Source organism: Episyrphus balteatus, chromosome 4, assembly GCF_945859705.1.
Source record: "Episyrphus balteatus chromosome 4, idEpiBalt1.1, whole genome shotgun sequence".
Lineage (NCBI taxonomy): Eukaryota > Metazoa > Arthropoda > Insecta > Diptera > Syrphidae > Episyrphus > Episyrphus balteatus.
In genome coordinates this window covers 38,179,445-38,194,125 of record NC_079137.1, presented here as the reverse complement: position 1 = coordinate 38,194,125, position 14,681 = coordinate 38,179,445, and the positions used below count along the sequence as shown (strand labels likewise).

At 27.9% G+C, this 14,681-nt stretch overlaps 1 protein-coding gene across 1 annotated transcript in view; it reads right to left on the bottom strand.

Annotated features, from left to right (window-relative positions):
• Positions 1-14,681, bottom strand: part of LOC129918386 (protein sine oculis) — a 64,543-nt gene that overhangs the window by 31,189 nt on the left and 18,673 nt on the right. Inside the window, exons 2-4 of the mRNA XM_055998877.1 lie at positions 5,153-5,694; positions 1,971-2,181; positions 1,689-1,816 (exon numbers count right to left, since the gene is read on the bottom strand). Coding sequence (XP_055854852.1) covers positions 1,689-1,816; positions 1,971-2,181; positions 5,153-5,485 — 672 coding nt within the window. The 5' untranslated portion in view covers positions 5,486-5,694. The remainder of the gene's footprint in view (positions 1-1,688; positions 1,817-1,970; positions 2,182-5,152; positions 5,695-14,681) is intronic.

Below are 14,681 nucleotides of genomic sequence, written 5' to 3'. Positions count from 1 at the left end.
CATAATAAATATTTCGTCAAGTGAAACAATTTTTAAGAAAAATAAAAATCAAAATCATCAAAGAGTGTCCTTTCCCAAAAGAAAAGCATCAAATAAATTGAACTAGAATCTTTGCCATCGAAACTTGTGTTGTGATGACCTTTTTCAGATAAGCTGCCTATGTGCAGTGATATGTTGGGTTGATTAGCTTAAGCACAACTCTCCTATTTTCTGAAGAAAAAATAGCTCAGTTCAAATTCTGAAATTATTGTTTAACAGAATAAAATATATTGTTTAAAAAACTAAAAATACGTTTTTATCATGCACTAAAAATTATAAAACAATTCAATTGACTTATTGGAAATCAAAAAGCGTCGAGTTCAAACCTTATAAAAGTACACGCAACAAAAACGCGCTCTTCGCTTTTTGATCTAAAACATTTTATTGTTAACTTTTTTGTTTTATCATGATTGAAAGTAGGTTCAATTCAACTTGGGTTGTTTTAGCCAAGTAAGCTAATACATTGGTGGTCGAAACGACCCCCAATACCCCTGTCCAGGGTCCGGGCCAATAAAATATTGTGTAGTCATCTGAGCTACATATGTACAAAGTTTCATTTCGATACGATATTGGAAGTAGGCTAAAATTGATTTGTGGTATTTAGACCCCCAAATACCTCTCCCCAGGGTCCGGATCACCAAAAGTTTTTTTGAGGTTTGGTTGTTCAATTATTTGCATCCAAAAATTATTTTTTCTTCCATTCGAAGGCAGATATTTACAGAACAAAATTTCGTATTTATGTATAGGTCGGAAATTATCATAATAAATAACGGAGAAGACATATTGACCTTGTTTTCAGTTTATCTCGTTGAAGAAGCAATCTTTTTTCTTGAAACTTGGTAGGTCTCAAGGCTCATGATAGAGTTGATGTTCTAGAAATTTCACGAAAAACTAATTAAACGTAGCCAAATTATTCACAGAGAAGCGGTAACGGAGAAGACGTTACCGTCTTTGTCTGTTAATAATTTGGCTACGTTTAATTAGTTTTTCTTGAAACTTCTATAGCTTCAACGTTATTATGAGCCCTTAAGACCTACCAAGTTTCAAGAAAAAAGATTGCTTCTTCAACGAGATACACTGGATGATAAGCTTGAAAATGTCCTAAAAATGCAAATGGAATGGCCGAGGTATTTTTAATATTTGATAAAATGTGGGAAATATTTTCCAGTTTTTCCCTGTGTCTTCATTTTTTTATATTTTAATTTCGGAGGAATTTTTGTTTTCAACCCTTCCAAATTTGAGCAAGTTAAGGCATTAATATCGACTTGTTACTTTTTATTTTGCTTTTTTGTAACTTCTTTGTAAACTCGATATAATTTTCTTGTGAAGCCATGTCTACTACATTTGCTAATTACAAGTCATGTGTGCAAATTATCTCCGTTTTGTTTTTTTTTTTTTTCAAGAAGTCTGTGAAAAGAGGGTTGTGTTTTACTTTTTTGATTTCCCATATATCATCACCCATTATACTTAACCTAGATGACTCTCAATGTAAGTTAACAAACCTACAAACTAAAACACTCTTAGGTTTTCGAGCCTTTTTATATACCATTGCAAGGATCAAAATGAAAACTTTCATAAGCTACATGTTTCCCTTTTTTTAATTTATTTTTTTCCATGAGTATGTGTCTAAAATTCAACGAAAAACTCACCTTAAAGCAATAGCTCGTCTCTTCGCCGTCCCAAATTGTGCGTGGTAGTGGAAATTTACGACGGACACGATATTTGCCAACAGCACCTAGAGGTCTTCCGCGCAGTTTTTCGGCTTCAATATAATGCGCTACACAGAAGGAGGAAGAAACAAACAAATACAAAATAAAGGAAAATTCACAAGGATATAAGACAAGTTTTTTTTTTCTTTTGTTAGCACAGGTGTTTTTTTTTTTTCATATTAAAAGTGGTTGTTTGTTTATTTCTTTTAGACTATTTTTTACCTTTTAGCCATAACGCTTGTAATTTAGCATGATTGTGCGGTGAGAATTGATGATGTTCTAATAATCTATAAAGTTCTTTGTATTGTCCTCGATGGAATGCAACAACTGCCTTTGCTTTTAGCACAGATTCGTTAAGTTGCAATTTATCACATTGTGGCAATGACCATAGAAATCGTCCCAGTCTTTCAATATTACCAGCTTGTTGCAGGACCTGTTGAGATATTGATTTTTTGTTTATTTTACTACATAATATATAAAAATCAATATATTTTAAAATTGAGATTTTGAAGTTATGGATGATTATTTTTTATTTGTTTAGGGTAACTTCGGGCTTTATGGCGCACCGGGCATTATGGCGCACCTCTCAACTACCATACTTCCAATACTCGCATTTAAATAAAACCAATGCAGAAACTTTGGCCTTCGTCGAACACTAGCCTTGTGACGACCGCAGGTCAGTGCTATTATTTTTGTGCCAAACAAAAAAGAAAACAAAAAAAATATACCGGTTCTGGGTTCCAATATAATATCGCTTTGTTTTTGTTTGTGTGTATCTCGATAAGTATACAGTGCACGTGTTTGTTGTAAAGAGTGAAACGCAGAGTACAGTTTTGGTTTGGTTATATCACTTATATTTTAACTGAAGTAAGAATTGTGTTTAGTTTTTGGAGTTTTGTGAATATGTGTATATTTTGCAATATGGCGCAGATGTAATAAGGGTATTTATGGCGCTATATTATACCCGACTGCGCCATAATGCCCTTATGTAAAACTAATTTCAAAAGTAACTCTGCATTTTTTTAAATTTGAAAATAACCTTAATTTAACGTTAATTTTATGAAACTTATTTACAATTATATTTCAGAAATGCTGAATATACGTAAAATAAGTAAAGGGTTCCGAAGTAAATGGGGTTCGCCATATTGCCCGTACATATTGCAATATGGTTTTTTTTGACTATTTTTAATTTAATTTATGTTTTGTTAAAAAGCTTGAATTTTTATTCTTAAATAATTTATTTATGTTACTTTTTTAATTAAAAAAAATGATTGAAGTAAAAATTGTAGTCCGTAGTAAAGTTATTTGAATTTGTGCTTAGGTATGCCATAATGCCCTAATTTACCCTACTTATAAAAAATGTTTGCTTTATAGTCATGTGCAATTTATGGAAATTTTGTATCACCAAATGGGATCGGTTTCTTAAAATACAAAATTTTATTTTATTCTTATTTATTAATTTAAATTTTAAGTCGACAGAGATTTTAAAAATGCAGTCAATAAAGTTAAACCTCAAATATACTAGTTTTGGCTTATCTAAAATTTAAATATATCTACACTAGCAACAATAAAAAAAAGATAAAAAAAAAATTGTTAGTGATATTCAATAGGCTGTAAAATGTTCGTATAATGACAAAAATTCATTTGAAAGTTAATTTTTTTTTTTTAATTTTTCGATTTAATTACCAAATATTTTTTTTTTACTAAAACCAAAATTTTCAGTTTTTTTTTTGTTGAAAAAAAAAATTTCTGATAAAATCATAGCTTTTTTTGAAAAGGCTTTATTAAGCCTCAAGTTTTATATTATTTAAATTTAAATTAAATATTTTCAAACCAAAAACCACACTTTTGACTTTAACTATCAATAACTCAACAACGGATTTTTTTTTACAGAAAATCGAAGGATACATTTTAAATACCCATTTAATTCTCTACAGTTGAAAAAAGTCTACTCTGTCTCCAATATAAATTCATTCCATACCCACCACTTTGGATTTCCTTGATTCAAGTATCACAAATAGATAGTGGAGATCATTTCTTCTTTAATAATATTTAGAAATATTTTGTTTTTGAAGCACATATCTACTTGATTTCTTATTTCTCATTGAAATTCTACAACGAGGAATATGGGGAGTTTGAAATTATTTTTAAATTGTTATTTTTGAAAGTTGTTCCAGGTTGTTCACGATTTGTTTCGGAATGTTTCAAATTTGACAAATTTCTAAAAATGGGTCTTATACAACCAAAATAAAACTTTTTTGACTTAACCCCCTCTTTTCGAAATCTGAATTTTTAAAAATTGTTCTAGGTTTTAAAAGTTGTTCCTAAATCCTTAAAATGCTCCAAATTTTGGAACCTGAAAGTTCAAGTTAAGGGCCAAAAACAAAAAAAAATCTAGCCCCTTTTTTTTTTGATAACTTATTTAAGTTTTTATATATTGTTCAACTTTAAAAAAGTGTATTCCGAAAACTTGTATTTTGAAAGGCATCGCTTTCGAATTTTTTTTTTTCAAACAATTTGTTTCCAATTAAAATATTTTACAATACATCCTACCTACATTTTCTGGTGTACGTTTCAGTGTTTTAGAGTAAGAGAATCAACTCCTAAAATACACTTTCAAAGTATATCGTTATGTTTCTACATTTTCAAAAATTGGACTAGAAACTTCAGAAATAAAGGCTCTTTATAAAAGTGAGAAAAAGATTCGGATACGGAACGTAGCACACCACCATTTATTTTGTAGGTTTCTGACTTGAAGCCATCCAATATTAGTTGTATTGAACCGTTTGAAGTAGGTATAGTTTCTAATTATAGAAAATAAAAAAAGAAGTGATTCATCCCGAATATCATCAAATTTCTTTGAATTATCAAGCTCAGAAAATATTACTTTTTCCAAAAAAAATTTGTTCTACTGAAAAATATACCTGCTCATATTAAGTCTTAATTTTCAAAAGATAACTTCAAAGAAACTGAAAAACAGATTGTTAATATTTTTAAGACATGATTTACCTTTATTTTTCTTTAACACAAAACTAAGCATCGATCTTCAAATGCAAATGTATCTATTTTTACATTACATCAAATGAAGGAGAACGCCAATTGACGGACCTGTTAATTTCCCCCCAATCGATTTATAGTAATAGCTTTCCCTTTCATTGAATTTTCAAGTCATACGACTCAAGACTATAAGAAAAAGCCAAAACAAAAACTCTGAAAAACACCTTGACATCGAACGCCTGACTAATTGATTAAATCATCCATAAAAATAATCCCCAATAGAAGAACTCAAATAAGACAAAAAAAAATTAAAACAAAACTTAAAACTATATTTAGAATATAATTCGAATTCCCCCCGCTTTACCCTCTTTTTGACAACAGAAGAGAAAAAAAAATAAGAAACTTACCTCACAAACGCACGCCACTTGCTCTTGTGTAAACCCAAAACTGGGCAACGATTCTCGACCTCCGCCAGAACTATTGCCGCCACTACCGTTTGTCCCGCTGCCAATTAATCCACCGCCACCGCCCACCGCACCATTTTGATTCAAAATATCTAGACTGCTGCCAGTGTTGTTGCTGGTATTGTTATTATTGCTTGTACTATTGTTATTGTTGTTGTTGTGTTGTGCTGCAATCGACAGGCCCGTCGGACTGTATGGCGGGGTGTGTCGACTGCTTATCACAGCCGCATTAGCAGCCGCAATATCATAGAAATCTGTCGCGGGGTGCTGGAGCATTTTAATCTCTCTTTTGGTGTTTTTTTCTTTGTCTTTTGTTTGTTGCCAAAACAAAGAAAATTCACTAATTTTGTATCTAATACTTGAACCAATTTATTTATTCTAAAAACACTACAATTACATTTCTATTTCCATTAAAAATTGATAGATGCACTTTTTCAATTTTTTTTTTTGTTTTAATTTAATTTTAAACACAATGATGCCATTATCTGAAAATAGAAAAAAAAAAGAAAAATTTTGTATAAAAATAAAATTTTGTGTAAATTTTTAAAACTTAAAATTGTATTAATTTTGTTTGTTTTTAAAATAAAAATTTGTATCTATAATTTAATTAATAAACAAAAACAAAAAAATAAAAACAACAAATATCAAATTAAACACATCTGTAAAGGATCATTTCGCATGAGAAATGTCATTTTTGATGCGCAACACATCATCCAAAGACGTCAAAAATGTCTTTGACGTTGCAATGTTCGAATACAACGATGACCTTTTCGAAAATCTTAAGTGTGTAATTCGAATTAGGCGATATTCAAATACCCATCACCTTGTTGTTTTGTTTTTATTTAGATCTTATTTATTGGCCATGCGGTGTATAACGTATATAAGATACACCAAGTTTGCGCAATTAATTTTTTGACATTCATTTTTGATGGTTCTTGATATTCGAACAAAAACATCAGAATTTGAGAAGATTTCTGACGTATATGTTATCTGTTTTTGTTGTCATTGAACTAAAAATATTGTTGTTTTAATTTTTTCTGTTTTTTTTTTTTTCTCTCAAAGAAAAAGATGATTTATTTGAAGATATTGCAGATTTATGTGAAATTTATTTTTGAAAATTATGTACTAATTGTACGGTTGTTGTACCTTAATTGTAATTATTTAAAATATAGATAAAGATTTGGGTATTATTTTGATATTTGTTGCCAGCAATTATGTTAGGTGATACTCAACATCTTGTGTTGGCTTAAAAGTTAATGATTTCTTGGCAATATTAGAAAATATTATTGGAGCGTTATAGAGTATGGTGAAGATTGTTTTATATGGAACATCAGTAAAAGGTCTAAGATTTTGTACGATAATACAAAGTGTAGTGTTGATTAAATACAAAAAATTTTATTTTTTCAAGTTGAAAATTGTACTTTCATAGTTGTTTGAAACTTTTGATCTAATTTTATAATTTTAAGACAAAGCATTTTGCAAAGCATCTCCCAAGTGATGTGATGAATATCGTTTAAAAAATTAAAAATAGTTAATTCTTTTATGTATATTGGTTTTTGAAATTATCAAAAGTTAATTCCTTTCTTGTTTTTATTTTAATGAGTTGAAAAAAAAACTTTCCGACTTTTTATTCAGATTCAGTTTTTAATTTTGTAAAAGTTTTTATTTATGTATTTATTTGCCACAGAAAAGAAAATATATGTTTTGAAAACTTGAAAATTCTCTACAAAGACCGGCAATCCTTTTTTATACTACATTTATAGAAAACCTCATACATATATGATGACTGTTGCAGTTTTTTGTTCAAAAATTAAGAGGCCTAATCAATATCTTAAAATCCACTAATATTTAGTGATGTGTTTTAGACTTTAATAAAAAAAAAACAATTGAGTTTCAATTAAATAGATTGAATTTAATTGAATTGTAAAAAGCAAACAATCAATTTTGTTTGAACAAAATGTTACACATACGCCACCGTGACCGGTTTTTAAAACAAATTAGGTGCATTAAGAAATTAATAAACAAATTCGGTAGAGTGAGGAACTGATTGCTATGAAGTGTTGGATTGATCTAACTATAAAAGATACGTGTTTTAAATAAAAAGTAATAAAAAATGCTTAAACATTAAAAATGCATTCTTTAATATTTTTTAAGGGGGGAATTTTTTAATTTTGCACTATTTTTTTGTTGCCTAGTAAATTTTTTTATAAACCGAAGAAACTTTTTTCAGTAGTCTTAGCCTTAAATGAAGCCTCAAAAGTCCCTAGATAGTCCCGAAACCCATGGGCTCCGAACTTACCAAAGTACGAAAACGAAAACTTTAAACGTAACGCGTTTTTTTCCGCACCGTGCAATGTAACTCAAAAACTAATGAAGCTATCGACTTGAAATAAAATACAAATTACTCATTATATAATTGGCCATTGCATGAACATAAAAGTCCAATAATATTTTTACAATAAATATTTTTTTTAAGACTTTGTTTATGAGAAAACATTGTGTTTTTTTGGTCTCTAATTTTTATTTTACACTATTTTTTACTAAATTTAGATTCATGCAATGCGTATCAATATATTTTATTGGACAAAAATTTCTTTTTTGATTATAAATAATTTTCTGGACCTGGGCATTGCGCGGCGCAAATTTGAGGCGTCAACTTTAAAGAGCTGTAGATCCGCCATTTTGTTTCTTTTTTACTAAAACAAAAATTTGTATCAATACTTCTTAATGTCAATAATATCATATACTTATCCAAATTCGATAAATGCTTTCGGTTTATTATTATTATTTATAATTATTGAAAAAGCTGTCGTCCAGAGGGATTTCCCCCCTTAATAATACCAACTTTGAGTTTTACTTAAAATTTGTTTCAATTACATCAATACAAACTATTATAATAGTAAACTTAAAATTTATAACATTTTTTTTATCAGATAATGCTTTCGGTTTTCCAAAAAAATTATTGAAAAAAATTATTGAACCAGGATTAAATTTAAATTTTTACCATTTTGGCATTTGATCGTTTTAAAAGAAATTACACTATAAATGACTGCCGCTGTATTATTTTTTTTACAAAGTTTATAAATTAAAAAAAAATGCAAGAAATGAGTATTTTTTTTTTAATCGAATATTCATCAAATTTTAAATGCTAAACGAGCTTATAAGGAATATAACAGAGTACAGTACGAGTATTTACTTTTGTTCGCATTTGATTTAAAAATAAAAAACACGTCTGGGTCGGTCGAACCTGTTTAGAGCTCAGTGAATTTTTAAAAGTTTTTATATACAAAGGAGAATGGGCAAGTTTGTATGGAATGTGGACGTTGCGCGGCCAGGAATGAATTTGTTATTTTTTGATGTAATTAAGGTTTACATATATTGTGGAGAAGTTGTATCCTTGTGACGTATTCCAAAAACGGATAAAATGCATTTTTGCATATAACAATGTATGCAGATTGTCTCAAAGTTGTATCTTATGTGTGTATTTTAAGTGCAAAATACGATACTTTCTCATTTTCCCTAAACCTGAAGACCTTTATCTTGAATATCCAACCACTAGAACCCAAACTATAAGCATTTTAAAACAACAGTTTCAAGACTATTTTGAGAGTTTCGTTATTCAATTTTTTGTTAGTTTGAATTGTTTGAAAACTTTCGAACAAAATCTTGAAGTTGTTGTCTTAAAAATCTTATATTATGAGTTCTATTGGTCGGATTTTCAAGAGTAATGACTTCAGACTCAGGGAAAATGACAGAGCATCATATTTTATGTGCCAAATAAAAAATATAAACCAATTTGTCGTTCATACATTGAATAATGCATTAACGATACTAATACTGCATTTTCTTACATTCTTAACGCAATACTGCGAAACGTCCATAGTAAAAGTTTTATCCTAAGTTATAGTCCTTTCATTTGATACCAATTTTATTAATGGCCGCTCAACGTCCAAAATGCCCATTCTCCTTTAGTAAATTTATATAAAACAAAACTATATAAAATTCGTTGTTTAAAAGACAAAAAAACCACATCTTAAATGAATATGAGCCCAAAAAAGTTAAGCAGTTTCATTTCTGTTATTAAGCATTTTTAGAAAAAATCATTAGAGTTCCTAATTTTTTACAAATCATTTAAAAAAATTCAAATTAAGTTTATGTATGCCATTTTGTTATGTTTGTTGATCAGCATTAAAAATTTCAAAAACATTCAATGTTCTATTTCCTAGAATTTGTTTTTTTTTTTTTTAAACCAAAAATTATTTTTTCAAAATTTCAATTTTGATTTATGTTGGAGCTATATATGTAAATGCTTTTGTTTTTTGTATGCCTATAAAATTTCGTTAAAAGTGAAGAAAGCGTTTGAAAGAAATTCAGAAATTTAAAAATCAAAAACGGTTCTATGGCAGGTACCGCTAGTAACGATTTTCGAATTTTTCTGTTTCTTTCAAAAACTAACACCTGAATGTTTAAAAAGATTTACTTTGTCCACGCTTTTTTAATGACAATAATTTGTATTTTTTTTTTCCTTTTTGCACAAAAGCAATAAAGTAAATTTATCTTTTGACAAACTTATGAGTTTTTATAATAGAAATATAGGAATTGACATGTTCCGTGAGCTGCATGAAATCGGTTGTTTTGTTTTTTCGTTTTCAACTCAAAATTTTATAAATTGCTTAGAAGAAACATAAATTATGATACAAAATAATTCCAGATGTGGGTTCATAAAACCTTATAATGAAATTTAATTTCATTGAAAATTTACGAGGGACTCTTTTCACCAAAACCGAAGATCTATTTTTAAACTAAATTACTGACGCATTTGTATTTAAAACACCATTGACTTATTTAAGGTTTCGGTTAAAATTTGTATACACTATTGAAATTTCGGTTTTTTTGTTTAACTAATCATCTTCAGATTATTTTCTAATACAAATTTAAAGCTAAATTTTCAGCAATTTAAACAATTATCATTCCATAAATTATCGATAGCATAACAAATAGATGATAACATATTATATTATTCTTCAATATTCATAAACTAAAAAATATACATAAACTTTCCATTTCAAGTTTCCTTTTAAACACAAACAGTCTCCAAAATCCTCTTAAAAAATCTTCAAAAAAAAATAAAATCAAGAATTATGATATGAGTGTCTTCAAGGTAAAAATAAATTTATTTATTAATGTTTTTCAAAAATGATATCATAAAACAACAATTAATTTATTTATTAAACCTTAAAAAGAGGAAGAAAAACAAAGTATCTCAATCATTTTGAATCGATGGTTCTTTAATAAAGCCTCCACAAGCAAAACAAAACACAAACACATTCCCATCATCTTGATCTCATTTAAATATATAGGTGCCTACGTATAAAATTGCATTCGAAAATAATTTAAAATATGTATAAACAAAACTCAACTCGCCAGGAGGCTGATGGTTATTGCCAGCAATTTCGAAAGATTTATTACAAATGGAATTTTATATTATTTATAATTAAAAAAAATATCCAGCCTCAATGATACCGATACGTGGTGACCTCCTAGTGTCCCGATTTCAAAAATACACACCAAAATGGGTTGGGTTGAATTTCAAAAAACATCAAAATTTTCAATACTCATATCCATCCGCATGGAGAAGAGAAAACACCTAATAGTTTTGTATGTTTTTCTCGGATTCGATATACTATTTCAAAAGCCAAGAGTCATTTACATTATTGTATATGTTTCGTGTTGTTGAAAACTTTGTGTGTTTCGAGAGATGAGATATTTAATTTTTTTTTTCATCAGATTTAAAAATAAAACTTCCCATAATACTGAGAATTCTAAAATTACACGAGAACACACGATCTCAGAAGATTTTACGATATTCTATATCCACTCCCGCTGCTGATGCTGGTTATTTCGAAAACAATAAATCCACGACTCGGGTCGCATGGATTTGTTCAAATTGATAGTTGATTGATTGCAAGAATTAAATTTTATGAAATTCGCTTTAATATTAGTAAAGCTTTACAACTTCTAGATCCGCACTCCAAATCTTGAATTGAGGAAAATTTGGAACTTTCCTGATGTCTTATTAAAATTTTGACTTATGATTTTTTTTTTCCAGACCATTACTTGCCCATAAATCGGCAGTAAAAAATCAAAAAATAAAAAAACCTAATGAAAACACATGCAACGTTTTCGAGAAGCGCGGTTGTGTTTTTTCATCGTAAATTCTTTTGCGAGGGTAGAATTTTCGAAAATAAAATTCAAGAAAAAAAAGAAGCATGATTCAAGGCGGCCGTGCCCGCACACACTCGATACCATTGGGGATTTTATTACAAAATTAGATATTGTTGCGGCAGCGGTAGCAGTATTATATAGTATTGAGAAGCAGGAGCTAATGGTGTTCATGTCTGTGGAGGTGTTTTTGAGGAGGCTGAAAATGTTTAAAGTTTCACCGATCGGCAGGCAATTAACATGGAATGAGAGCGAATTTGGAGCGGTTTCCTGTAAAGTTTTCTTCTTTTTGTTTTTTTTTTTATTTTTTTTTTGTTTTGTTTTTTTTTTTTTTTTTTTTTTTAAAGGTAAAGTGTTTCTATTTTTGGATTGAATGAAATGAGATACTTAAACTGGTGGACATGATAATGTATATAGGCATATATTGTTAGACACATATGGAAACATTTTTAGTTTTATTTTAATTTGTAATGAAACAAATAAAATTACTATATACAAAAATTTTCTATTTGAGTAAACTTTTTACGAATAACATTAAACGAAAATTAACTAAAAAAATTTGTTGTTATGTCAAAAATTTCGAAAAATTAAGGGGTTGGAGAAGCCATGTTGGAAATTTTTTTTTTAGAAAAACCATGGGAGGCAAGTGTGTTCTTTTCGAAGAGACAGTAAAATCTGTAATTGGTTCCAAAAAGCTAATAATTCATTTTATTTTTAATTTTGATGACAAATTATACTTATTTATACTTAAGTTCTTAGACGTTTTACACGAATCTTTGGCTTTTTGGGACCAATTACAGATTTTACTGTCTCTTCGAAAAAAAAACACCCTTTCACCTAAATTTTTTTTTTACTCTAAAAAACCTTTTAACCTAAAATATTTGTATAGACTGTTTGGGTTCTTGGTTTCTGTTATAAATGAAACATTTTTACCAATTTTCATTGGTGTAAGAATTTTTTCCCAGTTTTTTTGGTACTAATTCCGAATTTCATCATTTCTTGAAAAATAAAACACCCTTTCACTCAAGATAATTTTGTACACTTTATAAATTCTTAATTCTTATACCAACCAAAACTTTTTCACCAAGTTTTAAAAATTAATAAAATTTAAGTCAGCTTTCTCACACATAACTTAACCCATTAAAAAAAACACCCTTCCACCCAACTTTTTTATCCTTGGTTCTTATCCCAAAAGCAAACTTCTTGCCAAGTTTCATGAGTGTAACAATTTTTTGTTTTTTTGTTGATTTTATGTATTATTTTACCTGTACTACTTTTCTTAATTTTGAAAACAAATTTTGATCCTTAATAAATTTTTTTTTTAAATGGCTGATAAAATTTAATTCAAATTATTCATTTATGAATGATATAAAAAAGCTTTTAAGTGCGACAAAGTCGTACATTTTATTGATAACACGTTAAGAGTGGTAAATTTCAATTTCATCCTTTAATTTTCTTATTCAAATATCTTTTAAAAAAATTACTCTTTTGATTTTTATATAAAATGAACAATAGAAACGAAATTAAATTAAGGCGGTTTTATGAAAAACCGTTTTTGTGGAAGTATTTATCGGACTAAACATTTTGTACAGTAAACAACAACAAACGATTACTTTTATTTATATTATTAATAATCCTTTGTGTTTGAAGGGTAAAAATGTATAAGTTTAGAATACAAATTTCTTTGTAAACCACAACAAACGAATAGTTTTGTTTATCCTCACAAATAATTTGTTGTTGTTTGGGTGAAAAATTTTACTGAGCTAAGTAATGAGTTACCACAAAAACACAGGTTATGTTTATACAGGGTGTCCTACAGTCACCGCCCCAAACGAAAACCATGTATTCCTGAGGTCATTTTAAGTCGAAAAACTTAAGAGGTAATTTTTTCGTTTTCGTCCCGTTTTCGAGTTATGACGGTTTTTATAATTTTTGCTCCCTTTTCATTTAACTGACTTTATCTTTGCCAAACTACGTCTGATTTGAAAGATTTTTTTTACAACCAATCAAGAATTTATTAAAGTTTATGTTTGTTCCAAAACTTTTTTTTCTGCAAACAACCGTTTCTCCGCAATTTTGCATCAAACCCAATTTTCTTTGTTTTTTTTTAGTTGTTTTTTTTTTTCACTTTCATATCATTTTATTTAAAAAAAAAACACGTAAATAAGTATTAATTTTGTTCACTTAAATATAAAAAATAACATTTTTTCATAAAAAAGCCTACTGAAAGTAATTTAAAAAAATAAACAAACTGAGTGAATTTAAAAAAAAAAAAAATTATTTTTAAATACAAAATTAATTTAATTCAACTAAAACTTTTTCTGAGCTTTATCTATTTGTTGTTTTTTTAACCACAATAGCTCAGAAAAGGTTTTTAATTCTTTTTCTGGTCATTAATTCATTTAAATTAATTTTGTATTTAAAAATTATTTTTTTTTTTTAATTCACTCAGTTTGTTTTTTTTTTTTTAATTACTTTCGGTAGCATTTTTTATGAAACAAAACCTATTTTTTTTTTTATGAAAATAAACTGGGCTTTAATAAAAACGTGTTTTTTTTTACTTAAATGATATAAAAGTGCAAAAAACAACTTAAAATAAATTGCACGACTGGAGTCGCACGTACTTGCTCTTAGAGTTAAAGTTGCTTATATTTTTAAGACTTTTTATATAGAAATTTGGAAAAAAAATAAAATTCGTTTAAAAAAAAAAAAATAAAATCTGAAATTAAATAGCCCTCCAAAACAAGTATGCAGTTTTGATTGATATATTAACATCCATTTTTAGAAAAAAAATTTTCAAAATCGTTAGAGCTGTTTTTTAAAAAACTAATATTTTATAAATAATTTTTTGGAAAAAAAGTTTTAAAATAAAATTGGTATGCCATTTTGTAGAAACTACTAATCAACATCTAATAACAAAATTTCAAAAAAATTCAATGTCCCGTTTTCGAAAATTTGATTTTTCAAAAAAAAATTTTCAAAATTTTTTTAAAAATCCAAAAATTATTTTTTGCAAATTTTTGTTTTTGGCTTGTATTTAAATTATATAAATGTTTCTTCACAAAAAGTTTCGTTGAAATCGAATAAGCACTTTCGGAGATAATTTGATTTAAAAAAAACGGTTCTATGGCAGGTACCGTTAATAATGATTTTCAAAAAAAAAATTTTTCATTTAAAGATAGACCTTAACGTAAAACTAACATTTGAATTTTTTAAACAAAATCGTTACAGCCATTTTCGAGATATTTCA